The sequence below is a fragment of the Vicia villosa genome, linkage group LG3 (genome assembly GCF_029867415.1).
Source record: "Vicia villosa cultivar HV-30 ecotype Madison, WI linkage group LG3, Vvil1.0, whole genome shotgun sequence".
Lineage (NCBI taxonomy): Eukaryota > Viridiplantae > Streptophyta > Magnoliopsida > Fabales > Fabaceae > Vicia > Vicia villosa.
The window spans coordinates 76,387,609-76,406,311 of record NC_081182.1 but is presented as its reverse complement, the minus strand read 5'-3'; the positions used below and the strand labels follow the sequence as shown (position 1 = coordinate 76,406,311).

The following is an 18,703-nucleotide window of genomic DNA, read 5'->3' as shown; positions in this document are numbered from 1 at the left end:
ACTGTGATAGTACCGTGGCTATTGCAAAAATTGAGAATCGCTATTATATTGGTAAAAGACATCAAATAAGCAGAAAATACAGCACCGACAGAGATTGTATCTCTAAAGGAGATGTAAGATTGGATCATGAGCAGAAAACACAACACAAAAACCATCACTCAATAGCTTTCCAATACCAAGTGGATCATGGTTTTTGTGGTTTCTGATGGAAAGCTATTGACAAAAGGATTAGCTAGAGAGAAAGTCCATAATACATCCAAGAAGATGGGACTAATGCGTATAAAGAAATGAGATGCTCATGATAGTAACCTGACCTAGATGATTGGAGATCCCAAGAAATAGGTCAATGGATAATAACAAGCTGTGAGTAATATGAGATGATCATGCAAGTGAAGCATGAATCCTGGAGTAATAACAGGATGGGATGATAAAAGCTCATAATGAAATCTATACTCTGTATGAGGGAATACTTAGACAACGGGAGTAATCTTGGAATGATGAAAACTTGGAGTAGGAATTGGAATGATTTATTGACTTTAAATGGACAATAAATGAGCACAAGTAAGAACTAATATGAAAGTGGATTTGAATGGATCCATTTTAGTCACACATAGGAGGGAACACAAATATTAATAGTGTATATATATTCCAACTTGGTCAAATAGATTGGACCCCAAGGGGTACCCAGTTTTGTAAAGGAGTGAGGATACACCGCCAAGTCATCTAGACACACACGCGCGCCGCCGTCGGCCAGCTCGGATCGAGTCGGTCCGGTCTAGATGAATTCATTTTTTAGAACCCGAATTAGTGGAATTCAATTAATTAATTTTATAAGTGGAAATTAGTTAGTTTGGCTTGACCTCTAAGAATCAGTCAGAGTCTGACTTGTTGACCAAGCGAAAATGGCCAGTAATGGGTCTGAAATTTTCAACTCCCTCCCACGATTTTTGCTCCACTCAGTTGAATCTCTTGCCTATAAATAGAGTTCCTCATTTCATTTGCAAATCACTCTAGATTTCTGAACATTTCGGAATCTCTCTTCTCATTCTCATTCTCTTCATCTCAAATTATTTATTTGTTCTATTTTTTGAGTGGTTTAAATACCATCTGAAGGTGTGTTTCTTAGAACGATTCATTACAGTGCAAGAGATAATCGTACTTTTGAACGGGCTATTTTATCTTGGAGACATTGTCGAAACTCGACTGCATTGCATAATTGTTGGCAATACGGCAAAACGTCTTAAAGAACGCGGCCTATTACGCGACTCGTCCTAATAATATTTTTTATGCGAATTTTTTAAAAGCCGGGAACAACAATAAAGGAGGGAAGGAAGAAACTAAACATTAGAAATTATCAATTCAAAAATACATTAATAAATACTTTAGCTACTTAAAAAATTTACTCATTTCAATAATTTTATATTTGAAATCTTAACTCGTCCTTTTGAAATGCTAAAAAAAATACATTTGAAAAAACTAACGATTTTACACTAAGTGTAGACACACAAGGGCTTGATAAGAAAGGAAAGGCACATAAGAAAACAAAGGAAGCTTCCTTCATATAGTGACTCGCACAACAGACAATAGCAAGACATATATACTCATGCATTCTAGTAAAACATCCATTCTCGTATTATCTCCCACATTTTGTTTTGGGGCTCATTAATGTCTTTCTCTGGTACTTTTTTTTCTCACTCACTCCATCATGATATATCCACAACAAAAATGGTTGCTTTTTTTGTGTTTATGTCAAATCTTAATCAGGGTTTGATTTTTTTTCTTCTTTTTATGGTAATGTTTCAGTTGCAACCTTTGACTCCTGCAAGCATACTGAAGGTGTTACTTGAACAGGATTAAAAGTTACTCATGTTTATAGCTTGAAATTATGTCTGCTTATGCACATCAAATGGAGCAGCAATACTCTGGAAATAGTCTTTCAGACAATTCTGGTATGCCGTGACAGTACATGGTTTAATCGATTGAACCGTGCGGTTAGGTTTTTAATCGATTGTAACTTTTTTTCTTTGTCTTCACAGATACATCAAGCCATTATGGTATAGACTCAGGATTCTACATGTCATCTTTTACGGCAACAATTTTCCTTGCTTCGCTTGTCACTCTTGGAGTTTTACTTATTACTTTGCTGATTTCATTGGTGATTATGCTGCAATCATGTCAAAGTAAAAACACTGGAGTTATTGAACATGTGAATGTAAATGATTACTACAGTTATTGCAGAGTGTATTCTCTGCATGCTGAGATCAATAGCTTAGAAAGATATGAACTTCCTGATATATGTAGAGATCTGGCTATACACTATATCAAAGGAGGGCATTATGCCAAAGAGTTGAACTTAATTGTGTCTATGATTGATGATTACTTCAAGAGTCGGAAACCTTCAGACAATGGTTTGGATGTAGTGTTGTTGGACATAGATGATATTGTTCCTCCAAATCCTTATTCTTCCAATTTGTATCAGAGGTAATAGCATACCTTGCACACTAATGTTCTGTAAAATATAGAAAAATGCTCGCATAAACAACCGGTGCTGCTGAGTCCGGTCTTATCAACGAGTTTATTTTGATGCAGGTTTCATAGGGACGGCATTAGCAGCTGTGTCAAAGAGGCAGAAGATGTAAAACTCATGTTTGTTTTAAGATTATACATGAACCTTCAAACTGACGGGTGGTCTATAATTCTGGTATCAAGAGAATCTGAAATATACCAAAATGTCACCATTAATCATCTTGTTTCTGCAGGATTTAGAGGTTGGTCTTCCTTGATGATGAGGTACAGTGACTATCTTCCTTTTATATCTCCACTTGCTTTCTAGAATTTCTTACAGACTTAGATTTAGCTTTATCAAAAGCATGATACAATAACTGAATCTTATGATCCTATATTGTCAATGATCTGCACTTTTCCAGAACAGAAGATTCAGAGTCTACTAAAGGGAATGAGTACTTTTCTAGGCAAAGAAGTGTGATAAGGAAGAAGGGCTTCCATATAAAAAGTATTGTAAGTAGCCATTTGGATGTGTTGAGCACTCCAGATACTCGAATACAAAATTTTCTGCTGCCGGGTGTAGTATGCAACAAGTTTGAACATCAGATAGAGAGCATAGATACTGGACGTTAATTCCGCAACTCATCGCCCTTCCATCAGGGAGACACAAGACAGAATTACTATTAGTACTTAGGCTCCTTTTGTTATAAACTAGATTTGATTTTGTTATACATTTAACATCGATAGTACATACAGTTCAGAATGTACTTGAGGGATGAGTATAATTCTCCAACCTAGAGGCGCCTTTAGATTTTACTATGTCCATCTTTCCAACTCTGTGAGATACAATGTTATCAAACATCTTGTCATGAAACAAAGTTGCATGTCAAGAACATGGAACTCCACTTTGGAATATTGAAAATGAAAGTTCAAAGGTCCATAAACGTTTTGGGAGTCTATCATTTTTGGCTATAAGAACACAGCTAAACAGGGAGAGTAAATAAGGACTCTGCATAATTTGATTATGACATAATCACATTATAGATAAGTACTCTATCTAACAGTTAAAATCTCGTACAAACTGTAAAGTAGCCACAATAAAACTGTGTTAAAATATTAAGACTTAAGAGGATTGTTAAACCAGAGAAGGGGAGATAAAATCCACTAAATACATTTCTAAGCTTCCAAGTAAGCTTACCACAATATCATCATCATGGAAGGGCAACCCAAAACTTAAACACTTGACTATATACAGCACAATTAAATATTATGAAAAAAATGAAAAGGAGAATTAACAACAAGAGCGATGACGACGACAACGCTGATGAAAGTGTGACAAAAACCTAGAGTGAAGACTGACCAACAGACTGAAGTCGCTGCAACCATGAGATCCTCAGATTCGGCTTTTTCAATTGGAGAAAAATTTCCCTATGTTCCTGCCTTAGGAAGACATCTAGAGCAAACAAATACAGGTCACTTCCTTGCTCTACATCTTCCATTCCATCAAGACATTCAATGCATTCACCAATACTATAACTACGTTTGCCTTCAGCAGACGAGATTGTGAAGGCATTCTTTTGAATATTCACACCATTCCTTGATGCAACAGCATCACAAAGACATTCAGTCTTCTCATCTGAGCTGGTTACATCTGTTCCTTTTGTGTGCAATGGCAAAGTATTAACGCTGTCATCGCTTTTCCTCTGTTGCACAGCAGGTTCAGTCTCCCCTGTAACAGTAGTACCATTAAAGATGGTTTCCAATGCGTCGGGGAATTGTAGTTCCTTAAAGCGAAATTGGGAGGCTTCTGGATTTGCCTATAACAGATGAGCAGCAGAGGGGAAACAGGAATTTTCTTAAAATTTGCAAACTTTCAAATGAACACACTAAAGTAAGTACAATTGGTAACTTAACATACCTGTAAATATCTAGTCCAATCTTCATCACTAGCCTCAAATGTATGGTTAGACGGATTCCATTTCATGTAACTAGTGGAAACAAGCTTAGACCAAGTTCTCCATTGTTCCTTTGTAGAATCCCAGTGATTCTTAAACTGTAATCTGCCATAATTCAAACCAGATTTCAAATGAAATGAATCCATAATATTCCTCCAACCTTCCTTAGTAAAATGTGTCCCAGGCTTATTTCCATTTAATGTCTCCTGCAGACATAGATCAATAAAGGTCTTATGCAATAAAGGGGTCCATGTGGCTTTGACCTTAGGATATGATGAACATGAAATGCTTTGCTCACTTGCAATTGCACTGATTGGTGTAGCATTAACCAAAATAGCACTCTTAAAGTCAAAATCCTTCTCAACACTCTTATATTTCTTCCCTCGTTTTCCATATAAAGGAGATGTACTTCCTGAATCATCATTCTGTCTCTCACTACTAGATGATGGTCGCATTTCCCCGGTTTGTATACTGTCGCTTCCATAGATGATGTCCAATTTCTCGGGAAATGGGATTTCCTTAAAGCGGAATTGTGCAGCCTCTGGGTTTTCCTGTGACAAAATGACTAATTATTATCAGTCTCAAACCATGAAGAGAATCTCTCAATAAATTGAATGAATATACCTTCTTACCTTAAGATAATCGAGCCAATCTTTCTCTGAAGCACCAAACTTACTGGTTTTTGGGTCCCATTTCATGATATCGTCACTAATCAATTTAACCCAGATTTTCCATTGTTTTCTGGTCGAATCATAGTGATTCTTAATTTGTCTTTTGTCATATCTCACACCTGTCTTAGCATAAAAGTATCCCATAATATTCCTCCAGCCCACCTTGGTAAAATGTGACCCAGCTTTGTTCCCCTTCAAAGTTTCATCAAGACATAAATCCACAAATATTTTATGGTATGCAGGTGTCCAATTGGCTTTTGGAGTTAGCGTCGAATTAACAATATCAGAAGTGTCTAATTCATAATCCTTAACAACACTCTTACGCTTCCTCCCCCGCCCTCTTCCGTGCAAAGATCCGGCTCTAGCATTATCCTGCCACTTAAGACGTATTGAATTTTGAATTTCCTCAGCAGGCATTTCTCCATCAAAGATAATGTCCAATTCGTCTCTAAACTGGATTTCCTTAGACTGAAACTGTGCAGCTTCTGGGTTATCCTGCAAAAAACAACAAGGCTTCATAACTAGTTATCCAGAACCATGAAGATCTCCTATCATCTTGTATGAACGTTAATAATTACAATTACAGCCGTCTTTGAGGGCATGCAAGGTGGGCTACCGCACAGGGCCCAAAATTTGTTGCAGTTAAAGCATGACAAAATAGGGCCTCTTAAAATATTGTCACGGATAAATTGTGGTTAAATAGGGCTCTAAATAGGGCTCTATTTATTCTGTCATGGTTAAATTGCGAATAACCTACACAGGCCTCCAAAAATTTGAGACGACTCTGATTACCATTCATACCTTTATATAATCGCACCAGTCTTCCTCAGAAGCATCAAACTTACTAGTTTCCGGATCCCATTTCATGCTACTATCGCGAGTCAACTTATCCCATACCTTCCATAACTTCCTGGTGGAATCATAGTGATTCTTGAACTGTTTCTTGTCGTACGTCACACCAGTCTTTTCATAAAAGGATTCAACGATGCTGCACCAACTCTCCTTGGTAAGTCGTGCACCAGGCTCGTTCACCTTCAACACTTCTCGCAGACATAACCCGATAAATACTTTATGGAATGCAGGGTTCCAAGTGGCTTTTGCAGGTGAAGTAGACATCCTTGATCTTATAAAAATATCCTGCCAAACATTTCATGTAAATCAATTTACAAATTTCAATTTCATTTTTATCACATTCAATAACCTACAATTCTACGAAAAAATTCGACAAAAAAATGAGATATTTTCGAACTAAAATGTATGCATAGTGTCATAAAACCTATGGTTTAAAGGCATGCACGTGCAATTTCCGAAGATAATTGAAATTAGAGGTAAAAGAGAATTTCAGTGATAAAGGGGTAAAATTGAAATTGAAAGTGAAGATTGAGCAAAGAAATTGAATTAGTACTAATTATGATGGACATTACTTATGTACAATACAGTGCAGAAATATTTTGGGGGAAAATATGAAATTGGAAAATGATTTAGAAGTAGTGAGAGCGAATATACCTAAGGTTCAACAACAATGCTGCATTTGAGATGAATGTGAATTTTGTGAGTTCTGTAACTCCTGAAGGCTAGAGAAACTCTGAATGAATTTTCTTCTTTTTTGATTTCTCGTGATTACTCATTAGTTTTGAGAAACCCTTGTCGTAAATGTTGATTTTGTTTTGTTCTTTTCATTCTTGTGGAAATGAAAGTGAGGCCCATAATCAGTACATTTAGGCCCAATTAAAAATATCATTAATTTTGGCAATTTCTCATCACATTCGTATTACATAGGATAGGATGCACCTCTGAAAATCCGAATATGCTCTTGGATGAATATGGATATGCATCTCCGAACGCACCAAATATTTTTTTGCCAAAAAATATCTCTCCGAAGTCATCTTTTATCCTTAAAAAATCAAACAACCCCATGTTTCTTAAGAAAATTGGTTTGGAGATGCATCTCCGAATTTTTGTCTGTGTAATTTTTCCAGAATTAATTTTCAAGTATGTGGCGTTTTCAATCCAAATTAATTTCAATTTGATTAAAAATGCAGTTATTTGTTTCAACGATTAATAAAAACGAATATTATAAAGCTTTAATAAAATTGAATATTATAGAAACTGAATATATTAGTATAACAATTATTCTCAAAGTCGATTGAAATTAAACAAAATACAATCAAAATACTCTATTGTGCATTCCTAATCCTAGCACTCTGGTTCCTCCTCTGCCTACGGTAAGCCACAACACTCCGCACCTCACAAAGAATGGACTGTGATTGGACGACCGCTTCATCTCCACCTCTCGCAAACACTCCGGATTCGATGCCCTAACATGTAAGCCACATGATGTTCTAACTGCACGACAACACATCAACGGCATGGTCGTCTAATGCCTGTTGATTCTATAGGAGCTCCTTATGAGTAGGCCTAGGTGGACGTCCAGGAGCGTCATGTGTCATGTAAGGGTGTGATACTTTATAGAATCATCTCATGTAACCATCAACATAGCTCCACCAGTACCAAATGATTCTCAAAATCCGCCAGAATGTCATCCAGATCTCTATAAATAGTACGGATAGATGCAACCTGGAAGGGTGACCTAGGAATGATATGCATTTACCCAAACTGCCACATACATCCCTGTTTACCTCATATACTGCAACGCTTGTCATGTCTCTAAGAACATTACCTGTAAAGTGACAATTTGAATAGTGTCTTTCTAAAACCCTTCTCTTGCTATGGCATATCTCCTAATAGCCACAATACGGTGACATATAGACAATACATCAATGGCATGGTCCGCCCCATCCTGATGAGTAGACTTGTTCCTCAAGAAATGCATGCATCATAAATTAATAAAAGTAAGAAAATGAGAAACTTACCAAATGTGAGAGATAGATGATTTTGGCATGAATGTAGTGCGGCTGAAGTTAAAACATGTGTTAAGCTTGAATGTAGTGGAGTAGAAGTTGTGATAAAGATTGAAAAATGTTGGAACATGAGTAGGATCATGAGCTCTGTTTTCACTTGTTAACTTTGTTGAGATGAAAGAGAAAGAAGAGTGAAAGACAGACACAAATACTTTTTGTTATAAACAATTTGCATCTAGCAGGATTCTTAAATGAACACGTCCATATTTCAATCTCTATAAGATAAATTTGAAATTTAAAATTCAGACATTTTTTAACTTTGTTTTCACTTGGTTTTGAGATGATTTGGAATGGTGTTGGAGTTAGTCCGAATTCCAAAATTCAGACTTTTGGCCTTTGGTTTAACATGTCTCAAAGAGTCTCTAATTTAACATGTTTTAAAGAGAGTTTGTTATGTATTTGGTGCGTCTGATTTTCAAAATTTGAATTCTAAAATTATTTTTGAAATTTAGTGAGTGCGAAAAAGGCTTAGGATAATAATGAATAATGTCATAATTTCAATATGCATATTTATGACAGAAAATAAAATTTAAAAAGTGTTGTTGAACTTTTAGCCGAGGTATCCACTACTACACATTATTCCTCAAGCCGGAAAAAACAAAGAAATTTTTGCTCTCAACAATAGATTTATTGTTTGTCTTCAAAAAAATTTTACAATTTTAATATTTATAGATAAACATTCGTCCTTTGCTCAAAATAATGTAACCTACCTAAATTAATTTTGCTTGATTATATTGACGCGGGTGATGCCTAAGTTTTCTTTGCTATTGGAATCACGTTTGGCTTGTAGACCAATCCAGTATATTGGTCTCAAAGACACTCTATTGACAACCTACTTGTAGACCAATATACACTGAAAGCTTTTCAACCAAACAAACTTTCAGCTATTTCATTTTTTCACCATAATAAGAACTGGAGCTAGCAAGCAAAGAAAAGCTTTGGTAATAACGTGGAGGTGGAGGTCATGAAAGCTAATAGGAAAGGAAGAAATCAGTTTCCTTCTGAACAACATGGTGTTTTTTTGTACATTAAATTTCACGACAGTAAGAACAATTCCCAGCTTCAAAGCATAACATACAATAGAATGAGAAATGATTTTGAAGTACATATCAAAAGGATAGGCTGGTCAGAATCCTAAAATTCTTTTCACACGCAGAGGTAAAAGTTCCACATCTTTCTATATTGGTGTTCAGCATTACAGATATCTTAATTGAAAATTCTCAGTATAAATATCAGCCTAATCTTGCTTCTCTGCGTAACACCTGGAAGATAACCCAAAAACAAACTATCACAGTTAAAAAAAAGTAGGTTTTTAAGGAACAAAAACAAAAACAAAATCAATGACAATTTTACCTCTTCAGCAAATTTTATCAAAATGGTTGTCCGAGGTCGTTGTTGGCCTTCCATGGGCACAAAATGAGCTGTTACGACAGCTGGAAACCCAGCACCATCCAAAACACCCTGATGAATTAAACAAAACAAAACAATTGATTGGACCTTTCCCAAAGAAACAGATAATTGATTGATAGAAAGTGAGGAAAGTGAAGCACTCACCCGGACTATTCCAGCAACAAATGCACCGCAGTTAAATGTTCCCATGTCCTTTGGGATAGAAATGAATCTGTAAACCAGATATTCGTCAGTTTACTACTGATTAATGTTAAAATATCCAGTATGTTTAACAGTCAGAATAATTGTTGAGCATAAAATTACTTGTTTACTAGGAGTTCCTTTTCACTGATCATGTATTCATCTTCGTGTTCAGTTCCTTTCTCCAATGAGTCAGCTACCTAATATAATGTAAACAAATAAATAAAGCATATCTTGAAACTAAGGGAGCTGACAAACAAGTAAGATATTTCCAACAAAAATGAGCATATGGTGCAGCCAGAACAGAATATAAATTACCAAAGAACTTATTCTCACACCATCAAATATAACTAAAAGATAATAAGTTATTAATGGTTATCGTAGTTAAAGCATTCTGATCCTGCATGTGTTTAAGGTCTCCAACACCAGATCAGTAAATTGACCGAAAAAACAAAAGAACTTTCAAAAAGCATATGGAAAATCACGATATAGAACACTACAGCAGCAACAGCCAAGTCTTATAAAGTGGGATCAGCTACATGGATTAAATGGCGCCATAATGTTTTGTCATATATATGATATATCATATGTCTATCCGACTAATTAATCTCTAGATCTTTCTTAATAGTTTCTCTTATAGTTTTTTGAAGTCTGCGTCTGCCTCTAGGGATTTGATTACCCTTCATCTGATCTATTCTCCTTAGTACATAATTTATAGGTCTTCTCTCCGCATATGCTCAAACCACCTAAGCCGGGTTTCTACCATCGTTTCTATAACATAGAACACTTAATGAAAAAATACACATGTTTATCAAGAAGCAAGACTGTATCAACATGTTGATGATTTAATCTATGTAAACAACTAAGTGTTGCTAATTCAATACGGCATCTTTTAGTAGTAGAATATACGCCTGTGACCAATCAAGTGTTAAACAATAGCACGGTATATATTCGTTCAACATCTATAGTCTTTAAATTGGCCCTGATTAGCCTTTTTCCCCATCCCAAAAACCAGATCAAGGGGAACTCAATGATCAAACCAGTTAAATATTGTGAATACGCGCACCAGATTGCTAAAGCCAACAATCATTGCCTTTGTAGAATGAACAACCAAAACAGCTTTGTGTGAAAAAGTCTATCTAATCATTTTATGCTATCCAATTCACATTTATGATAATCTTGATTTCAAGATTATAGTGAACATATTTCTTTTCTGAACAACATAAAGCTTTATAGAACCTATTTTCCATTCTAAAAGGCAAACTATACCATGATGCAAAAAGGTCAAAAGTCGTTTCTTTAAGCAAGGACAGTTCATGCCATTTTGTAACACAAACATGTAATTTACATGTCTAATTAATAATAAATTAGGGGTCAATAGGAAATATAATCAACTTCTGATAAAGGGGCTAACCTTTCCAAATAGTACTTTCCACACTGTACTGTGTACAAAAGAAAGAATACCCAACAACCGTGTCTCCCTCCTGTTTCCCTGCAGTTTCAGAATAATATTGTTAGATCAATCATGCTAACCCCATGCAAAAAAAGTTGGACAATATATGCAGACAATCAACTAGCAGACCCAATGGATGTTCATGGATTATCTCATTTTAGAGAGAGAATGACATGAAGCCAAAAGGGTGGACAATATACACATATAAATGGTTAGGAAACTGTCCCAAACATTGTACGGGATGAGTTGAAGCCAAGTGTTGCCTTTTTCCTTTTTCATTTTTGTGATAAATGAACTGAACCCAGGTCATAGGTCAATACCGTAAACCTTTTTTCATATGATAAAAAACATGAAGTTGGTGAAGTGAGCTCCTATAATTTTATTTAGACATGGGTGAATAAGCGCAATAGGTCAACATGTTCTGGATATTCATTAACATGTAACTATCTTTTTCTTAGAACTGTCAAATCTTTAAGAAACTAGGATATGAAAAAAAATTTAGCTTCATTCTATGTGTATATGAAAGTTAAACTGATTAGACATGATAAATCATTAAATCCTTCAAAGGGAAGGAAATGCTTGTGAACCTAATACCAGGGGAGTTAGTAATATGTCAGTGAAAATTGGTGCAAGAAACCGTGGATATACTTCTTGAGTGAGGGGCGGTTCATAATAAAGTTAACTCATCATTTTCATATATAGTCGCAAGGGCAAAGAGGGGAAATTTCAATAGGTTCTGTTTGGAAAACGAGTTTATTGTTCAGAGTGTTCCGCTACTATCGTGGTCTCCAAAACCCGATTTGATAGATTCAAATCCTTATTCTACAGAGCGTGGTTCCATTCTTGTTAGATTGAGAATGACACTACAATAATAACAGTCTCATCTAAAATCTGAATTCGATCTCTGTGAATTAGGATTGAAACAAAGAAATAAGAAATGTCATTTAATCAAAGATCCAACTGATCACCACTATCTCCTTGTCTCGGGTTTAAGGATCATCTAATTAAATTTCCTTGACACGTATTATTGATTATGATAAATAAAGTAAACATTTGCAATATTTCTTCCGACAGCAATCATACCTTATCTCTGTGGCAGAGTAGCTCAAGAACACGAGCTCCGACAGCATATCCGGCATCCTCCAGTCTAAAGAATGTACATATTAAATACCAAACTAATTTGTATTGATAAGATATAACAAAGGAAAAATATTGCTAGTTCATAATAAAACCTAGAATTTTATCTCTTAAAGCTTAGTGAAAAGTTGCAAATAAAGCATAGAAATCAACATTCACCGAGAATGAAAATGTGATTCTTCATATATATAAAGAATGCAAATCACCTTCGTTCAAGTTCACCGATATTGTCGACCTGAGTTTGGTTGTACTGAACAAGCTCGGAGAACAAGAACGCAAATGCACTCAGACTAACCTGCATCAACAACACATCAAATTAGCATTTGGAAAAGCGAGATCTAAGTTATTGGAGGAACGGTTGAGAGAAAAAAGAGGAGATCAAGGTAGATAGATACCTCAGTCTTGCCCTTGTTGAGGGGCTTATCGAGGACGTTACCGTACTGTTTTATCTTTCCGACTCCGATCATCTTCTTCCTCTTGATGTTTCTAACTGTACACCAAAAACCTCACTCCGATTCAATTTACCCGATTTTAGTACCTTTTCTTTGCTTAATTACATTTTCTTTTTAATTTTTTGAGTTATACGCATTTTTTTTTTAATGATTTTAATCTCTTTATTATTCTTTGTTTGTTTCCATAGGACTTTTTCCGGGATTTAATGGATGTGCACTGATAAAATAGTTTTACACTGTAGTTCAATAGAAAACCACAAATTTGCATGTCATTAAAAGTTTTTTAAAATAAAAAGTGATTTAATTATATATATGGTTGTGATTGGTTAACATTGTAAAACTATTTTACACAGTTAGTGCATCACCCATTTTCTCAAAGAAACCGATATTTTTTTATGTGATTTTTTAATCTGTTTTTCAATGTAATTTTATTTGAGATATCTACCGTATAAGAAAAGTTAAGTATTTGAAAATGATTATGGTACCCCCATTTTCCCTCTTTTTCTACGTTAACACTTTTTGGAAAATTATAGTCTTTGTATACCATAATCTTAACTATCCAAACACTACTTCATTATCAACTATCTCCTTCTCACACATGCGGCTAACCTTTCTCTAATTTTCCAACTACTTCTCTCTCCAACAAGTTCCTTTTGAACGATGTGTTCTGCGTTTTCCTTTTTTTTCGATGTGTCTAATCAAATCACAGACGTCTGTTCTACGATTCAAGTCTTCTTCTCACCTACATTTAATTTCAACGAAAACTTATTTCTGGGCTACCTCACTATTTCCCTTTCACACAACCCAATTTTCATACGCATCGATTTTCTGCAGTCGCTGAAGGATAGAAAAACACTTAGAAAGGGGGGGTTTGAATAAGTGTAGTCTTAAAAACTTGAACGATAAAAACAAATTGCACAGTTATTTTTATCCTGGTTCGTTGTTAACTAAACTACTCCAGTCCACCCCCACGGAGTGATTTACCTCACCTGAGGATTTAATCCACTAATCGCAACAGATTACAATGGTTTTCCACTTAGTCCGCGACTAAGTCTTCTAGAGTATCCTGATCACAACCTGATCACTCCAGGAACAAATGCTTAGACACAAGCTAAGACTTTCTTAGAGTATCCTGACCACCACGTGATCACTCTAATTACAACTGCTTAGACACAAGCTAAGACTTCCTAGAGTATCCTGATCAACACTTGATCACTCTAGTTACTTACAAATTAATGTAATCAAATAAGAGTTTTACAAATGCTTCTGAAAAGCTATAATCACAACAGTGATATTTCTCTTAACGTTTAAGCTTAATCTCACTAATATATTACAACAGCAATGTAGTGAGCTTTGATGAAGATGAAGTTTCTGAGCTTTGAATTTGAACAGCGTTTCAGCAAGTTTTTCAGAATAAGTTTATTCAGTATTGGTAACCTTGCTTCTCATCAGAACTTCATATTTATAGGCGTTTGAGAAGATGACCGTTGGGCGCATTTAATGCTTTGCGTGTTCCGTACAGTATTGCATTTAATGTTTCACGCTTTTGTCAACTACCTCGAGCCTTGTTCACGCTGTGTCTACTGACGTTGCCTTTAATAGCTTCCAACGTTCCTTTTGTCAGTCAGCGTAGCCTGCCACCTGTACTTTCTTCTGATCTGATGTTTGTGAATAAAATATTTGAATATCATCAGAGTCAAACAGCTTGGTGCAAAGCATCTTCTTGTCTTCTGACCTTGAAGTGCTTCTGAGCGTGATCCCATGAGAACTTTAGTGCTTCTGCTTCTGATCTCAAGTTCTTCTGATGCTTCCATAGACCCATGTTCTGATTCTGCCTTGACCATCTTCTGATGTCTTGCCAGACCATGTTCTGATGTTGCATGCTGAACCTTCTGAGACAAAGCTTCTGAGCGCTGATTTGTGCATACTCTTTATATATTTCCTGAAAGGGAAATTGCAATGTATTAGAGTACCACATTATCTCACACAAAATTCATATCCTTGTTATCATCAAAACTAAGAATATTGATCAGAACAAATCTTGTTCTAACAATCTCCCCCTTTTTGATGATGACAAAAACATATATAAATGATATGAATTTGCGATCAGAAAGAGCAGACGGCTAAAGACAAATTACACAGCTATAGCATAAGCATGTGAATATGTCTCCCCCTGAGATTAACAATCTCCCCCTGAGATGAATAATCTCCCCCTGAAATTAATACTAGAAGAATTTTAATAATAAAAGACTTCCCTGATTATTTCGGTAGAGACGTTCACAGTGCTTGATCTTCAGAACATTCATGACTTCTGATTTCTGTTTCCATAGGACAGCTTCAGAACATTGAATTTCTTTAGATCCTCAGAACATTCACAGTTTCTGACTTCTGCTTCCATCGGACAGCTTCAGAACTTGAATTTCTTTGATCTTCAGAACATTCACAGCTTCTGACTTCTGCTTCCATCGGACAGCTTCAGAACTTGAATTTCTTTGATCTTCAGAACATTCACAGCTTCTGACTTCTGCTTCCATCGGACAGCTTCAGAACTTGAATTTCTTTGATCTTCAGAGCATTCACAGCTTCTGATTCCTGCTTCCATTTGGACAGCTTCAGAGCTTGAATTTCTTCTTACATCACTTCATGCTAGATTGTATCAGAACATTGTTGAATGTACCAGAGCTTCATCAGAGCATCTCTACATCCTGAAATGTTACAGAACAAAACTAAACGACAAAAGTCAGCATGAATGAATCAGAACATAAAATATGTTTCAGAGCATATAATATGTATCAGAGCCATATAAGCCATATAGACTGTATCAGATCCATATGAAATGTATCAGAACAAATAGACATAATGTTTCAGATCATATTCTATCATCAGAATATCTGAACATTCTTGCTTCTGCTTCTGATTCTGAAGCTTCATAGCACTCAGCTTGCTTCAAGAATCCAAGAACTTGATTCATCTTGTTGCTTCTAATGTTGATCTTGAATCTTCGATTCCTGCAACAACACAACTTAAGGCATAGAACTTTGCAAGTTCTGTTAGTAATGTGGGGCCTTTTTACCCGGTAACTGATAATATTAATCAGATCATTTATCATATATTTTCTCCCCCTTTTTGTCATAACATCAAAAAGAATATAAAAGATTCAGATGTAGAAAACGACAAAGGAAAGAAACAGAATTAAAATTTTTCATTGATTTAAACAAGCAGGATTACAAAAGATGTATGCAGAAAACAGATGCAGCAAGGAAAGAAAACTACAAAGACCAAACGACTAAGACCCTAGCCTAGACAAAATCTGCGCCAGAATATCATGAACCCCATCAGTGCTTGCAGATTGCCTTGCCATGAAGGAGCGAAACTCAGCATTGGCTGCTTCTTGCGCGTCCAAACGAGAAGCCAGCAAAGCTTGATTCTGATGCAGAGCTTCCAAGGTCTCCATCAGAGCTGAGGGTACACCAGAAGAAGAAGCACCAGAATTTCTGCCAACAGGGACAACAAGCTCAGCAGGACGATCTTCTGGGAGGTCTTCAGCTTCTGTACCTTCCATCTCAACATCTGAGTCTGACTCAGGAGCAGCCTCAGCATATTCTGGTTCAGGCAACTCAGAAGCTCCAACTTCCAACGCCTGAAGAATAGCTGCTAGGTTTGTTGGAGGAGTAGGACCAGCAACTTCAGCAGGATAGACCACTTCTGGAAATACAATGTGAGGAGCACTTTCAGAAGGGTTCATTCTGAACCAGTTGAACAGCCATTGAAAATCTCCAGTCAGCACTGGAAACCTTGGTCTCCATACCACAATGTCTCTGCAGGGGTTTCCTTCTTCCATCTCATCTGCAGGTATCCTCTCTTCAAGAACTCTTCTGTTCCTGATGAGATGGCGATAGCTGCTTTCACCAACTTCCAAGAGACGACCACGAGCCCCAGGTGCTTCAGTCATGATCATTCTCTGGACATCCGTAGCCCTAACCAGAAAATCCTGGCGAAAGGCTTCCCAGAGGTTGCAGGTAGCATACTCATCCAGATGATTAAGGTGAGCAGCACCCAAAATCTCCAACCAGCTATTTACATCAGAATGTAAAAGCTCTAGATATGATTGAGTGGTAGGTGTTGGAGGGTTGACAGTGAATCTGGAGTCAGGAAACACAAAACTGTAGGGGTTAGGTGTTCTGGTGGGAAAAGGGTGTGAGAGAGATGAGGAGATATCTGTGGGATGGGTTGTAGGAGAAAGGATATCAGATGGTGATGATGGTGGTTCCAGAGCGGTAAAAGAAGAGGAAGAAGTGGTGGAAGTCTGTGAAGAGGGAGGTGATTGAGGGGTACCATCAAGGGGTTGATACACACGTCTAGAGTAGTTTCCAGACATCCTAGCTTCAAACGGGTTCACTTTGAGAGGGTCATAGGTGATCCTTACTCTTTTTGGTTTGGTTTCTGGTTCATCAATTGCCTTTCTCTTTTGTTTACAATCAGTTTCTTAATTTGCAGAACTTGACGAGGGATTCATGATGAAGTTACAGATAGTGAAAACTGCTAGGGTTTACGATATGAATGCAAAGAGAGAGATGGCGAAAAAGAAACTGAATGCGAGAGAGAAATATAAGAGGGAAAAGAAACGCTTGAAGAGTATAAAAAAACGAAATAAAAGGAAATGATGGATAGCATTTAATGTTACATGACTGTTAGGAGTAAATTAATGGTAAATTCATGTGTTAATATAAGTGATTTCTTCTCTAAACTAATGCAAATTGTGATAAATCCATAGGTTTTTATTAAGAATTGAACTGAACAAGTTTAGTTCGTGCGTAAAGCAAATCGAATCACTTGTGGGTGTTATTGTTGCAGGTTTAGAGCTGAATTGAAGCTTGAGAAGAACATGAGGAGGAAAGAGAGCTGGAAGTCTCAAAGGCAGAAGAAAAGGATGGAAATTGCAAAGAGCGCGCCGCGAGAGTCCTAGAGCGCGCCGCGAAAATATCTCTGTTTTGAAGCGCGCCGCGCCAGTCCGATGCCGCGCCGCGGCCTCGGCGTTAAAAGCCCAAAACTTCTATTTAAAAGCCCTAGCTTCCAAGAGAAAGAGAACGGGGTGAAGAGCGAAATTAGGAGAGCAATATGAAGGTGCAGCCACAATCATCAATTGAAGACCAATTCTCTATCAAGCGAAGACATTCCTTTGATGAAGATGAATTCTTCCATTAATCTTTGTGTGTTCTTCATGTCTATGGAGAGCTAAACCCCTTTTGTTGAATCTAAGGTAGTAGTTAACCTATGAATATACAATACCATTAATTAATTCCTGTGAACAATTGTTTGAATTCATTATCAATAAGTAATCTTGTTTTTACTCTTAAATTATCGTTGAATCTTTGATCGAAAGAAAGGATTTAACTTTTGCCCTAGGTTACTATATTGATTCAATACCAATTTGCAGAGATGGAATTGGGATTGAGTTTTCATAATTATCATTCTTAATTATTGTTATCGTTATTGATATTTGGAGAGATCGAATCTCGTACCGGTAAAGGTTTTCTAATTTGATTTGCAGACATGGAATCTTATTTGAGGATAAGTGAAGATAATGATTCAAAAGAGTGTTCAATTGTGAATTAATTGATAATTGTATAGGAATAGGTTGATGAACCCTAAGGTTCAACATCTTTCTCTATAATCGTTAACAACAGTTCATTACTCGCTTTTAATTTATTGTTTACTTTTGATATTATTAGAATCACAAAACAAACCAACTCAATTTTCCTAACTCAAAATAAACAACTATAGAACGGCAGTGATATTAACCAATCCCTGTGGATACGATATATTACCGAAAATATTTACCCAAAAATACTTTCAACAAATTGGCGCCGTTGTCGGGGATTGGTGTCAATATTGCACGCATTGCAATAGTTCTTATTTTGAGTTTTAAATTTTATTTTCTTTATTTTGGTTGTTTCACGTATTTGTTAGTTTGTGCAGAAATTCGTGTATGCGCAGCAAAGTTCCCAGTGACCAACTT

The 18,703-nt window shown here is 36.3% G+C and overlaps 3 protein-coding genes across 5 annotated transcripts; 1 reads left to right on the top strand and 2 right to left on the bottom strand.

The window, feature by feature from the left end:
- Positions 1 to 1,546: 1,546 nt before the first annotated feature.
- LOC131661929 (uncharacterized protein At2g39920) lies at positions 1,547 to 3,398 on the top strand. 3 transcript variants are annotated; one of them, XM_058931590.1, is made up of 5 exons: positions 1,547 to 1,678; positions 1,804 to 1,949; positions 2,037 to 2,481; positions 2,590 to 2,790; positions 2,928 to 3,398. In XM_058931590.1, the coding sequence occupies exons 2-5, from the start codon at positions 1,886 to 1,888 to the stop codon at positions 3,136 to 3,138; spliced, it is 921 nt and encodes a 306-aa protein (XP_058787573.1). In that variant the 5' UTR covers positions 1,547 to 1,678; positions 1,804 to 1,885; the 3' UTR covers positions 3,139 to 3,398. The 3 variants fall into 3 exon arrangements, with proteins under 3 accessions (XP_058787573.1, XP_058787575.1, XP_058787574.1); XM_058931592.1 differs by having other exon boundaries at positions 2,933 to 3,098; XM_058931591.1 differs by lacking the exon at positions 1,547 to 1,678 and having other exon boundaries at positions 1,695 to 1,949.
- A 196-nt stretch (positions 3,399 to 3,594) lies between these two features.
- On the bottom strand, positions 3,595 to 6,793 carry LOC131661928 (L10-interacting MYB domain-containing protein). Its single transcript, XM_058931589.1, has 5 exons — positions 6,638 to 6,793; positions 5,933 to 6,268; positions 5,093 to 5,626; positions 4,424 to 5,011; positions 3,595 to 4,322 (listed from the first exon to the last, which is right to left on the bottom strand). Exons 2-5 carry the CDS (start codon positions 6,245 to 6,247, stop codon positions 3,849 to 3,851), a joined length of 1,911 nt encoding a protein of 636 aa, XP_058787572.1. The 5' UTR covers positions 6,248 to 6,268; positions 6,638 to 6,793; the 3' UTR covers positions 3,595 to 3,848.
- Positions 6,794 to 9,024: 2,231 nt separating this feature from the next.
- LOC131656121 (uncharacterized) lies at positions 9,025 to 12,786 on the bottom strand. The gene is made up of 8 exons (XM_058925885.1): positions 12,628 to 12,786; positions 12,439 to 12,527; positions 12,179 to 12,242; positions 11,057 to 11,134; positions 9,766 to 9,842; positions 9,607 to 9,673; positions 9,406 to 9,513; positions 9,025 to 9,314 (listed from the first exon to the last, which is right to left on the bottom strand). Exons 1-8 carry the CDS (start codon positions 12,697 to 12,699, stop codon positions 9,285 to 9,287), a joined length of 585 nt encoding a protein of 194 aa, XP_058781868.1. The 5' UTR covers positions 12,700 to 12,786; the 3' UTR covers positions 9,025 to 9,284.
- Positions 12,787 to 18,703: the final 5,917 nt, after the last annotated feature.